General features: G+C 46.0%; 1 protein-coding gene across 1 annotated transcript in view; it reads right to left on the reverse strand.

Moving 5' to 3' along the window:
- ahr2 (aryl hydrocarbon receptor 2) overlaps positions 1-12,575 on the reverse strand; it is a gene marked incomplete at its 5' end in the record, with an annotated part of 75,203 nt that overhangs the window by 11,091 nt on the left and 51,537 nt on the right. The window contains 2 exons of the mRNA XM_080527678.1: positions 883-972; positions 7,830-7,972. Of these exons, the coding sequence (XP_080383804.1) occupies positions 883-972; positions 7,830-7,972 (233 nt within the window). The remainder of the gene's footprint in view (positions 1-882; positions 973-7,829; positions 7,973-12,575) is intronic.

Below are 12,575 nucleotides of genomic sequence, written 5' to 3' on the forward strand. Positions count from 1 at the left end.
ATGATGAGACACTTCTAAACTGTCACTGCAATTCCCATTGCCAGTCAAAATATATTTATTTATATACCCCCCTGTGTATAGGCGATATAGTGTATATAAGTATCACATTTTATTTTTTTTTACTGGAGGAACAGAGAAACAGTACAAAGGGGGGCGATAGAAGTTCTTAGGGACACAGTAGAGGGGAAAGCGGACGTCTTTAGGAGACCTAGTGCTGAGGGGCAGAAGATGTCTCAGGAGGAGCATACTCAGATTCCTACCGATTACTTTTAGGTAATATCCCCCTTTTTATAGCTATTTATGTCTATTTATGTCTATTTATGTCTCATTCTTGTTTTTGATTATCTTAGGATTGTGTTTTATTATCTTAGGACAGTGTTGATTGTTAGCACCTAGGGTTTGCGCTTCAATTTCGTTGTACCCGTACAATGACAATAAAGATCATTCAATCATTAATTCAAAAGAGGGCGCAATCATGCATAGAGGTGCCTTTCACCTCACAGTAACGGTTCCATTCCAAATCCAAACTTTTGCAGTATAGAGCCAAAATAGACAGCTTCACTTCACTGTCCCATTACTTCCCTGTCCCGTGACCTATGCAGGGCACTGTAAACCAGAGTCCTGTTCACTCTGTCTGTGGTCGCCGCCCGTCGTCATCTGTTTAACGTTAGCTTGTTTTCATGCTGCACCTGCCCCTCACAGCGCCATGGCAACACACAGCGCCATGGCAACACACAGCTCCCCTCAGGCCACGTGTTTCCCTTTGCCGACAGTTCAACTCTCTCTCTCCACCTATGTTGTCCTACCTGTCCCCTACAAGCAGAGTGTTGTTGTCCCGCCTGTCCCCTACAGGTTGATAGGACATGCCGTACTGTGACTCACCTGATGGAAGCCCAGGTAGTCCTGGATGGTGGGAGAGGAATAGAACACATATCCTTCTGCCGTGACCACCAGCACAAAGCCATCCAGGGCCTAGAAAACAGAGAGAGGCACGGTCAGAGATCACATGTTACACAGATCAACGCGCTCACATAATATATTGATGGCCTCAAATAGGTGGAGAGAGAAGTAGCCGTCCTGGTGTGCGTGCGCGTGCATGTGTGTGAAGGGGGCGTATGTTTGAGTTAACATCCCATGCAATCAGCAGTGCCTTTGTTCAAGAAACAGGGGGAGAATATGACCTTGAGTCACACAGACAGGATCCTGGACCTTCTAAACAATAGATGTTCACAGAGAGAGAGAGAGAGAGAGAGAGAGAGAGAGAGAGAGAGAGAGAGAGAGAGAGAGAGAGAGAAAGAGAGAGAGAGAGAGAGAGAAAGAGAGAGTGTGGGAGAGAGAGAGAGAGAGAGAGGGGGAGAGAAAGAGAGAGAGAGGGGGAGAGAGAAAGAAAGGGAGAGAGAAAGAGAAAGAGAGAGGGGAGAGAGGGAGGGAGAGAGAGAGGGAGAGAGAGAGGGAGAGAGAGAAAGAGAGAGAGAGAGAGGGAGAGAGAGAGAAAGAGAGAGAGAGACAGAGAGAGAGAGAGACAGAGAGAGAGAGAGAGAGAGAGAGAGAAAGAGAGAGGGAGAGAGAGAGATAGAAAGAGAGAGAGAGAGAGAGAGAAAGAGAGAGAGAGAGAGAGAGAGAGAGGTCAGCCGGTTCAGCCAGCTGGTTCTGGTTCTGTTCACAAACACAGGCAGAGCCACCAGACAGAAACCCCATTAGACTAAACCAAATTATAAGAAAACAAAACAGAAAATGACCAGACAGCGTTGGAAAGAATCAACCAGAGCAAATTAGAATGCTCTTCTGGTCCTAAACAGAGAATACACAGTGGCAGAATACCTGAGTGTACTGTGACTGATCCAAAACTGGGAAAAAGGAAATCCTTGACTATGTACAGACTCAGCGAGCACAGCCCTCGCCATCGAGAGAGGCCGCCACAGGCAGACCTGGCTCCCAAGACAGACTGTGCACCTACTGCACACAAAATGAGGTGGAAACAGCTGCACTTTTTTTACTGTTATTTTTCCTGAGTGGGGCAGTCCCACTCATATTTTCCATTTTTTATTGGACAGATATAGTGAAGACAGACAGGAAAGTAAGGAGAAGAAAGGAGACAGGGCATGTCATCGGGGCATGGTTCAGATTGGAACCCATGCCGAGATGGGCATGTGTGACTGTAGACGGTGGTGCTAGACCACCGGACCACCCCGGGCCACAACAGCTGCACTTTTTTAACTACCTGTCAAGTGTACAAAGACATCAGAGACACATAGTTCCCACAGAGATCACAAACACTCAAAAAGATGTTGAAGACATGACTAATGACAACACACTGCCAGACCTGCTGGGTGGAGTACAACAATGTGCAAACACAGCAGCAAGATGTGTGTGTGTGTGTGTGTGTGTGTGTGTGTGTGTGTGTGTGTGTGTGTGTGTGTTTGTGTGTGTGAGCTGTTGTGACAGTTAAAAGACGTCCAATGGAACACAACCACTGTAAAGACTGTAAATAAGTGTCTGCAGTATCTGCACCAGGCTGATCTCTGTACATCAAGTTTACACAGTTGTCATTTTTAAACTGCCCAATGTCCACACTTTCCTATTTTTATTTTAAGTTATCTTTATTTACCTGTATACTATATATACTGTATATATATATATATTTATAATCTTATATCTAATCTTATATCTTGTATCTTTTCCATGCCAATAAAGCCGTTTAAAATAGAAATTGAGTTGAGAGAGAGAGAGGGAGAGAGAGAGAGGGAGAGAGAGAGAGAGAGAGAGAGAGAGAGAGAGAGAGAGAGAGAGAGAGAGAGAGAGAGAGAGAGAGGAGAGAGAGAGAGAGAGTTTATCAAAGTACTTTTAGTAGGTATGTATGTATTGTACTTTATATATTTATATTGTTCAATAGTTGAGCTTTTCAAACCATAGTCTGTATCACAAACCATGACATTTGGCAAAATTACAAAAAAACACAATAAAAAACCGACTTCTTAGGTACAGGAACAAGGACAACTAAGACTAGGTCAACTATTACGTATTAACATCTTTTTATTTTTGGCTTCTGGCTTGTGTACTTACACCCTGCAGGTAAACATTTTAAATAGTATAGTCAGAAATTGACCTTCTAAAAAATTACAACCTTTTTTAAACATACTCCCCTTATTTACTGGCTCCAAAAGTATTGGGAAACAAAATCATATAAACATAATATGTATTCATATGTGACAGGGTTTCATTAAAAGGTCCCCATCTCGGCCATTGTCAAAGCTCGCAATCGAGCCAAACAAGTCTTGTTGTGAAAAAATGTGTTTTCCGGTTTTTGGCATAGGACGACAAACGAAGCGATGAAGAACCCACTCGATATCATATCCAACAGTTTTACATTCACTAAATACCTACATTTAGTTAGCAAAGTCGGGTGGGGGATATTATTCGTATTAGAGTGGCAGTGTGTGTAGCCACGCCCACCCCAGCTGTATGTAAGGAGCCATGTGTGTGCGTCTGGACCTGTTGACACATTTACACGATGGAGGTTGCTCTCGCTAATGCTATCAACAGAATTTCAAAAGCAGGCAGAAATATCGACAGTGGGCAATTAATGAACTCCTTCATACTGGACTATACATAACGGGAACTCCGAACTCCGAATCTGACGATGACAGATGACAACGGAATTTCAGACATTGATCGTCGTCTGCTGTGTTCTTGGGTAAGTTTTAGTGAGTTACATGTGTTGTATACTAGGATTTTGTATTGTTTACTTAGGATAGCCAAACAGTTATTTGATGTTTTGTGAGTAAGGTAGATAGCTTCTATTATTGTGTTGCTCAATTGTATCTTGCCTAATGTTTTCCATTGCCATGAATTTTACTCTCTTGTACTTGTAATGGGACGTAATAAACTTTTGGCACACATGGCAATACAAAATCATGAATCTTGAATTATTATTGTTATTATTATTATTATTATTATTATTTAGCTATTTAAATGTGTCAGCCCTGCAATTTTGCTTCCTGAGGGTTAGCTGACAACCCCACTGACAGATGACAGGTAGGTAATGACAGGTAGTGTAATGGGGGAGTGGTTGTCTTGAGGGTGTGGTTGTCTTGAGGGTGTGGTTGTCTTGAGGGTGTGGTTGTCTTGAGGGAGTGATTAGGGTGGAGTTAACCAGCTATTGTTCCCACCCATTACCTCTGTGAAAAACGTCTCTGAAGACTTCAAAGTCTGGATATCTCAGTACGGTGGTTCAGGGGGTATCACCATTAAAATATCCATTTTACATTTACATTTTTGGCATTTAGCAGACGCCTTATTCCAAAGCGACTTACAATCAAATAGCCATGACTTCTTCAACTTGTTTCAGATTTCAATGTATGACACATCATTTTAAAGCTTACAATCTACCCTTTCATAATCTGGAAAAAACAGACAAATGTTTTTGCCCTACTTGGGGACTTACTTTTTAACCATGCCCTGTCACATATGTCTAAATATACCTAGCGTCAGGTGGGTTCAACGGGTCAGAGGGTTAGGGTTAGGGTGTCTGGCCTGTAGAGGGTCGGAGGGTTAGGGTTAGGGTGTCTGGCCTGTAGAGGGTCGGAGGGTTAGGGTTAGGGTGTCTGGCCTGTAGAGGGTCAGAGGGTTAGGGTTAGGGTGTCTGGCCTGTAGAGGGTCGGAGGGTTAGGGTTAGGGTGTCTGGCCTGTAGAGGGTCGGAGGGTTAGGGTTAGGGTGTCTGGCCAGTAGAGGGTCGGAGGGTTAGGGTTAGGGTGTCTGGCCAGTAGAGGGTCGGAGGGTTAGGGTTAGGGTGTCTGGCCTGTAGAGGGTCGGAGGGTTAGGGTTAGGGTGTCTGGTCTGTAGAGGGCGCTACAGGACTGTGGTGTGAGTGTGGCTGGTGGGATCATTTGGTTTATAATGGTGCTAATTATCTCATTACCGAAGGCGTTTACCGTGTGTGTGTAGCTTCGGTCCTTAGCAGAAGGCTGGGAGAGAGTCGGAACAACTGGTGAACTGGGACCATAAACACTGAGCAGCATAACCCAGCTGAAGGAAGAGCTGCGTTGGGGCATTAAGTTTGGATTTGACTTTCTTGATTTAGTCAATAAATGGGGGGCGGCGACCCAACTGAATCTTGGTGTACCGTACTCCTCTGTGCTAAGAACTCCATAGTTATGTCCATGGACAGCCTAGAGGTGGTGGCAGAACAGAGGATGGGGAAAAAACTGGCGGCCATGCTGGCCAATCCCTCCCACCCGATGTACTGCGAGCTGGCAGGGATGAGGAGCAAGTTCAGCCACAGATTTGTTCTCCCCCGTCAAAGTACAAAAAGATTTGGACAGTCCTTTATTCCAGCTGCACTCCGACTCTACAACCAGGCCCTGCAGGGTGGGGGAGACCTGGAGATGGAACTTTTGGAACTTTTTACTTATTGAGCCTGCACTGTTTTATGTTTTTTTATTGAATGTTTTTCTGTTTTCTGTACTGAATGTTTTCTGCCCTAACTGAGCTGTTTGACAACAAAATTTCCCCATTGGGGACAATAAAGGTTTTCAATCAATCAATCAATTAATGCATTTGGTTAACGATTGTCTCTCCCTCCCTCTCATTCACTCTCTCCCTCTCTCTCCCTCCCTCTCATTCTCTCTCTCTCTCCCTCTCTCTCTCCCTCTCTCTCTCTCTCTCTCTCTCTCTCTCTCTCTCTCTCTCTCTCTCTCCCTCTCTCTCTCTCTCTCTGTCCCTCTCTCTCTCCCTCTCTCTCTCTCTCTCTCTCCCTCTCTCTCTCCCTCCCTCTCTCCCCCTCTCTCTCCCCTCTCTGGTTAACGATTGTTAACCAAATACTAAACATGAATGTTCGTTTTTATTTATTCTTGTACAGTATGACTGACCACAGTTTGGGAAGATATGCGCTTTGAGCTGAGATAAACACAGACCTCTGCAGCTGCGCTCAACTGAGCTGTCTGATGTGAACGACACGGTGTGCAGGAAGGGGGGCGGGCACATCGTACAGTTCAATGCTCTAATCCAATCACGGCAGCAGACACATCGCACACGTCGCCTATTTGTGTACAGACAGCTTAACTGGCCAATGACATACTTATTTTTTTAGAATGGAATCTGGAATCCTCTCCGATGACGATCACATCTGCAAATGATTGGATGATACTACTATCCATATCAAGTAACATTTTCCTAAGTATTTGCCATACCCCCTAACAAAATATCATCAAATATCGAATAAAAGCTAAGAACCTCTACTTTAACCTCATAGCAAATGGCTTGATTTCAAAATCTAAACTCTTGGGAGTGTAGAGGCAAAAAACAGGCTTCATTGGTGCTGCATTTCTGTAAAATATTGAACTAAACCTGTTTTCCACAATTAGGATACTGCTAATTGTATCCTGTCTTATGTGTCACTTATGTCCTGTACTATTGTCAATGTTTTTTTTCTTCTATCTTGAATTATGCCTATTGCCTTATATTACAATATTTATATTGAATAAAGAAAGCTCAAAACATAATTAAAGACACCAGCCACCCTGCCTATGCGCTATTCACACTCCTCCCATCCCGAAAACGATATAGAAGTATCAATTCACACACCACCTGCCTAAGAAATAGTTTCTTCCCACAGGCAGTCAGGTTGGTGAACAGCTGAACCATGCATGCGCACTGCACTTGGCACTTTACACCCTGCACTAAGCACCTTGTACTGTATTGTTGTTGTGTTTGTGTTGTGGACTATGTGTGTTTGTGTGTGATACTACAGAGAGAGACGAGGCTGAAGAATTTCATTGTATTAATACATTATGACAATAAACTTGAACTTTGAACCGAAGCCTAAGAATTTTGCCCTCTTACCCTCGTGTAACGTGACATAACAATAAAACGTTTCAACAAGTTGAAAACTAAAACGTGAAGCTGCCCGTTTGTCTCTGTCTTCATGTAGAAGTGGATGTGTCTGGTGACAGTGGTGCCTGTCCTCCTGTGCCAGTGCAGTCTCCAGGCCTGGGGAGGACACAAATGGATGTCTGTGTGTCCCATGCTTTCGCTTAACAAACTGCTCACCGTGACCAAATTATCAAGGGCAGCGAATCAGCCATATCAGCCTATTGCCAATCCTCCATTAGGCTGGCAGCTGTCAGCCAGACACTGGAGAATGGGTGGTGTGTGTGTGTGTGTGTGTGTGTGTGTTGAGACCTCCCTGGAGCTGGTGGTTATCTTTAGTGCTAATGCACATTCACAGCCTGCATTGAGAGAAGGGACACAGTGCTGTAGCATTGTCTGTCTGTAATTATGTGTGAGTAGAAACATTGATTCATCCTCATTGCATCCTCAGAAGTGTGTGTGATTTACTGTACGAGTATGATATATGATGCAATGACATGAGACTGGAAGATCACCAAGGACCTCAGCCACCGCAGCCACAGTCTGTTTTATCTGCTACCGTCTGGTAGACAGTGCCGGTGCATTCGGAGGTGCCCCCAGGCCAATAATGAACAGCTAACATTAGCTGCCCCATTAGTGCGCAAACACGTGCACGCACACACACACACACACACACACACACACACACACACTAGGCAGGCAGGTAGGCAGACAAGCAGGCAGACAGACACACAGCCAGCCAGACAGCCAGCCAGTCTGTCTGCCAGCCAGATAGACACACAGCCAGACAGCCAGCCAGACAGCCTGTCAGCCAGCCAGCCAGACAGACAGACAGCCACACAGCCAGCCAACCAGCCAGCCAGCCAGCCAGACAGACAGCCAGATAGACAGACAGACAGACAGACAGACAGCCACACAGCCAGCCAACCAGCCAGCCAGCCAGCCAGACAGACAGACAGACCTGGAGCAGGAGGTCCCCCTCTGACATGTTGACTCCGTCCACAGACACGGTCTTGCTGCTGAGCGCCAGCGTCGTGGCCACGCTCCCTCCCAGCGCCATGGCCCTCTCCGCCCCCCAGCTCGTGCAGCCTTTCTTCATGGTCGCTGCAAACAGAAATGGTAAATGGTAAATGGACTGACCGCCTTATTCCAAAGCGCTTTACAACAGCCTCTCATTCACCCATTCACACACAGATTTACACACACATTCACACACCAATGGCGGCAAGCTACAACGCAAGGCGCCGGTCCGCTCATTGGGAGCAATTTTGGGTTAAGTGTCTTGCCCAAGGACACTTCGACATGTGGCCAGCCACGGCTCAAACCGCGGATCTTCCAACCTTGTGATCATTAGACCTCCTGCGCCATAGTTGCCCCTGAGAGCAAATCACTTTATGCACCGGCAATGTACATGTGAAAGACAATACACTCTGGACTTTGGGAGCTGCGCATGAAACTGCTTCTCAATATTGTTTATATTTCCTCAGAAATGTTCTCCCCCCTCCCCCAAAAGAAAACCCAGATATAAATCATCCTCCCTAAGGGCCCTACTCCCCAGATCCCTACCGCTGCTGTGGTTGTGTGTGTTTCACTGTTCACCATGCTCATTTGGGACCTACTGTAGTTGACTTTTAGATGTAATATGTTCTTAAAAATACCTCTCATCCCAAGTACTGTATTTCTGGATCTTGATTTGCTTCCCACCAAGGAGGATCACAGACATACTAGAGTGAGGATTATGGAGAACACAGAGAATATACTACGTCATACGCTGCAACTTGATGTCCAAAACAACGGTGCTTCTCATCTATTTTGGAGTTGCGTAAAAGCAGAGAACATCCATGTTTGTAGAAAAAAAAGCAGCCTGTTTTTAATAATGACCTGATAAGCTGTTTCTGTCCATTGGGTCTAGTTTTCATAAGGTGTCTACAAACAGGGACATCATTAGAACAGACAGGTGATCCGGCTAGATGAATCTAAGACAAGACACAATAGTAGACTGATATCAGTCATTTGGGAGTGTAGCACTGCCACCATATCCAGGCCTGTGAGAAGAAGCACATTCTGTGGGTTTCTAGGATAGGCTAGGCGATTGTGAAAACGTTCTGAGAGGAAGCGGTTTTGACATCCAGTCTAAGGGACAAAAGGGTTTAGCTTTCAAGGCCTTTAAAGCCTGTCTGTGTGAGGTAATAGTGTTGTTGGTGTGAGACCTCCGGGCAGCCTGTCGGGTTCCGTGTTTTAGGGCAGACAGAGAGCTCCAGTTGGCCCAGAGCTGGGCTGGGAGGTACGGCTGCAGGCAGGGTGGAGCTACCAGTCATTTCCTGTGTTATGAACAGGGTGAAATGGGGTAACAAGTTGAGAATCTTGAAGAAAGTCGCGGAAATTAAAATGTTTAATTTTTAAATAATATTTATTCTTGTGTTGAAGAGCCCACTCGATATTACAAACAACGGTTTTAGGATCACTAAATACTTAGAATTCTGTCTGTGAACTCAGCTTGTTTTCGATTCACTGTATCGTCTGCCGTACTGCTTTGTACTCGGTGATAGATGTCTTGTAAACAAACATTTTAGGACTGTTTAAAAGCAAGGCCTGTGATCATCTAGTGTGTAGTTATGTGTTTTTAACATGTTCATGTTCTATCAGCATGATGTGATGTGCTAAACATGCAGATGTTAGATATGTTACATAGCAATGTTTTTTGTTGTTAGCTAGCTAGCAAGTGCAATGGAGCAGTCTGTTTTGATTCAAGGTGATTTTTTTCCACTATTTGGTTTGAGGTGTACGACTATTCAAATAAGCATATCTTCTTCAACTATTTGCAGATGTATAAATGTATAACAAATAATTTGAAAGCTTTACAATCTGCATTTTCACAGAAACATGACTTGGGGAACAAAACACCAGCTCCTGTCACATTTCAAACCCTTCCTGTACAGTATACAGTAGATGACCCTCCACTAGTAGTGACATCAACAGGCTAGCCGCTAGAGACAAAGAAAAGGAGGAGGTCCCACGGGAGAAAGAGAGGGAGAGACAGAGAAACAGGAAGAGAGACAGAGATACAGACAGAGACAGAGACACTGCAGTGTGCAGGCATGACATTGAGGCCAGTCCGCTGACTCCCTCTGGACTGCCTGACTGAGTGGCTCCTCCAGACAGGCTCTACGTCCCTGGTCTCCTCCAGACGGCAGACAGAACCCCAGGCCCTACGTCCCTGGTCCCTGCTCTCCAGCTCTGGCCACAACAAGCGCCGCCTTGTTCTCCGGCCTAGCACGACACAAACGCCCACTGTGCCCGACCGCTTCTGAAGAGGGGCCTTCACCGTAGATCATAAATCAACACAGCATGTTTTTCAGCTGGGAGGGGGGGGGGGCTGGGGTATGAGGGGCTAAGACCACTGTCATGGGGACAGGGGAGCGCATCAACGTTTTACCCCCTTGACAAGCTCCTTGAATCAGAAAGTTAACTACAGTATGTGACGTACAAAGTGTGTAGTGTGTAATGTGTGTGTGTGTGTGTGTGTGTGTGTGTGTGTGTGTGTGTGTGCGTGTGTGCGTGCGTGTGTGTGTGTGACAGTAAATCATCAAAATAGGGCATGATCGATGCGGTTTATCTCAACTGAAGTTGGATGTCAACAAAAGTTACAGTAATATTTAACTTCTACCCACAAGGCTAAAGCTCCACTCCGGTTGGTTTAATTACAATTGTGTATCATTCCTGAGCATGCATTTGCCTATGTGTGCATTTGTTTGAAAACCTATTTTTCCACAATTTATTTTCCAGACCCACTTTTACTCTCTTGGAAATACACAGTCGGCCGCTGTGGGTGTGTGTGTGTGTGTGTGTGTGTGTGTGTGTGTGTGTGTGTGTGTGTGTGTGTGTGTGTGGGTGTGTTGACAGAAGTCATGAATAAAAATGCCTCAGCCTTTCACAAGGACCAAAACAAACCCCACGTTAGTTGCGAACAGAACGGCACAAAGCCAGCCAGAGATGTTTAGCAGTGTATGAACCTGAGTTTGAACCTGAACGGGAAGACCTGGAATATGCAACACCGCTACAACAGTTAGCCCAACAGCCCTGCGATAGTAAGTTGTGGCTAATTCAAATACTTAGTGAGCTTCCAGACAACCGCTTTCAAATCGATGTAGCCTATGTTCCCGATAACCAGCTTGCTAGCTAACTAGGCTACTTCAAATCCATGAATCATGGATACACATTTACTCTTACTGCATCTATCCTTCCCCTTGCTGAACACGGACTAAGGGTGCTGCCCTATTCAAATGATGCCCGTTTCTGACGTCAAGACGGGCCAATACCAAACCTTGTTCGACTTCAACAGCTCGACCTAAAAGCAGTTGGGCTTTTCAAAACGTAGCCTAAGCTTTGAAAACGACAGAACATATACTACATTTCACATTTACACAGTGTTTATTCGATACACTGTACCTACCACTGTGCAAAGAACATTCGAAAGACAGGAACGCTGCTTTTTAAAGGCCTTTAAAGCTGTCTGCATGAGTTAATAGTGTTATAGTGTGTTAATGGGGTGACCTCCAGTCAGCCAGTCAGGTTCCGTGTTTTTACGGCAGACAGAGCTCGCTGCAGCCCCGTTGGCCCAGAGCTGGGCTGTGAGGTATGGCCGCAGGCAGGGTGGAGCTTACGGCAGACAGAGCTAGCTGCAGCCCTGTTGGCCCAGAGCTGGGCTGTGAGGTACGGCCGCAGACAGAGCTAGCTGCAGCCCCGTTGGCCCAGAGCTGGGCTGTGAGGTACGGCCGCAGGCAGGGTGGAGCTACCAGTCATTTCCTGTGTTATGAGCTGCAGTGCTATTTCTAGAGCCTCCACTGCTTATCAAGCCCTTAGTATCACACACACACACAAGAAAGGGACAAGAGCAAAAAAACGCACACAACAACGTTTCCAACGCAAAGCCCCAAAATACCTTCCCACAGGACACAGATGTTTTAAGATAATTTGGAGGGTGGGGGGTGGGGCGGGGGGGGGGATGCAAAGCCAAAGACGAACCACTTAAAAGGACGACAGCCTATCGATATGGCCGGGCTAAATTGCCATGTGCTTAACCGCGTACATCAGGGGTTCGGACCGAGAGAGACAGAGAGAGAGAGAGAGAGAGAGAGAGAGAGAGCACTAATTCAGAGTTTGGCAGGCATGTCCTGTATGTGGTAGAGCTATGTTCCCATGTTAGCTCCCTATAATGACTGAGAGAGAGAGGGAAAAAAACACAGTATTTCAATTTCTTCTTCTTCCGACTTGGGCTCAGGGCTAACAGTACCGTCGGTCACGTGAAGCAGGTAGCATTGAAGCGGTGGAGGACATACAAGCAGGACACACGTGTGTTTGAAGCAGCACTGGGGAGGGACAGAGGGGAACCCAACTGTCCCAGTAGACCCCGGAACATGAGCCCTGGAGACTAGCTAGCCCTTCCACGCTAGGCTAAGGCTACGCTGTCGTTGTTATTGGAGCGCAGAAGGAACCCTCCAGCAGTTCACAGGGTTTACGAGGGAGCTCTGTATTGGAACATCTGCGGCCTTCATCGTCGGTCGGTGGGGTTAACCTCGACACTGCCTTGAAACCCTGACACCACACTAAAGGAATGAGTTCGAGGGCTGGAGAGCGAGCAAAGCCCGGGCCCTTCACAAAGACACGAGGCCAAATGAGAAAAACAGACAGGGCCGCAAAATTACCA

This window comes from Nansenia antarctica, assembly GCF_963989245.1.
Source record: "Nansenia antarctica genome assembly, chromosome: 3".
Classification (NCBI taxonomy): Eukaryota; Metazoa; Chordata; class Actinopteri; order Argentiniformes; family Microstomatidae; genus Nansenia; species Nansenia antarctica.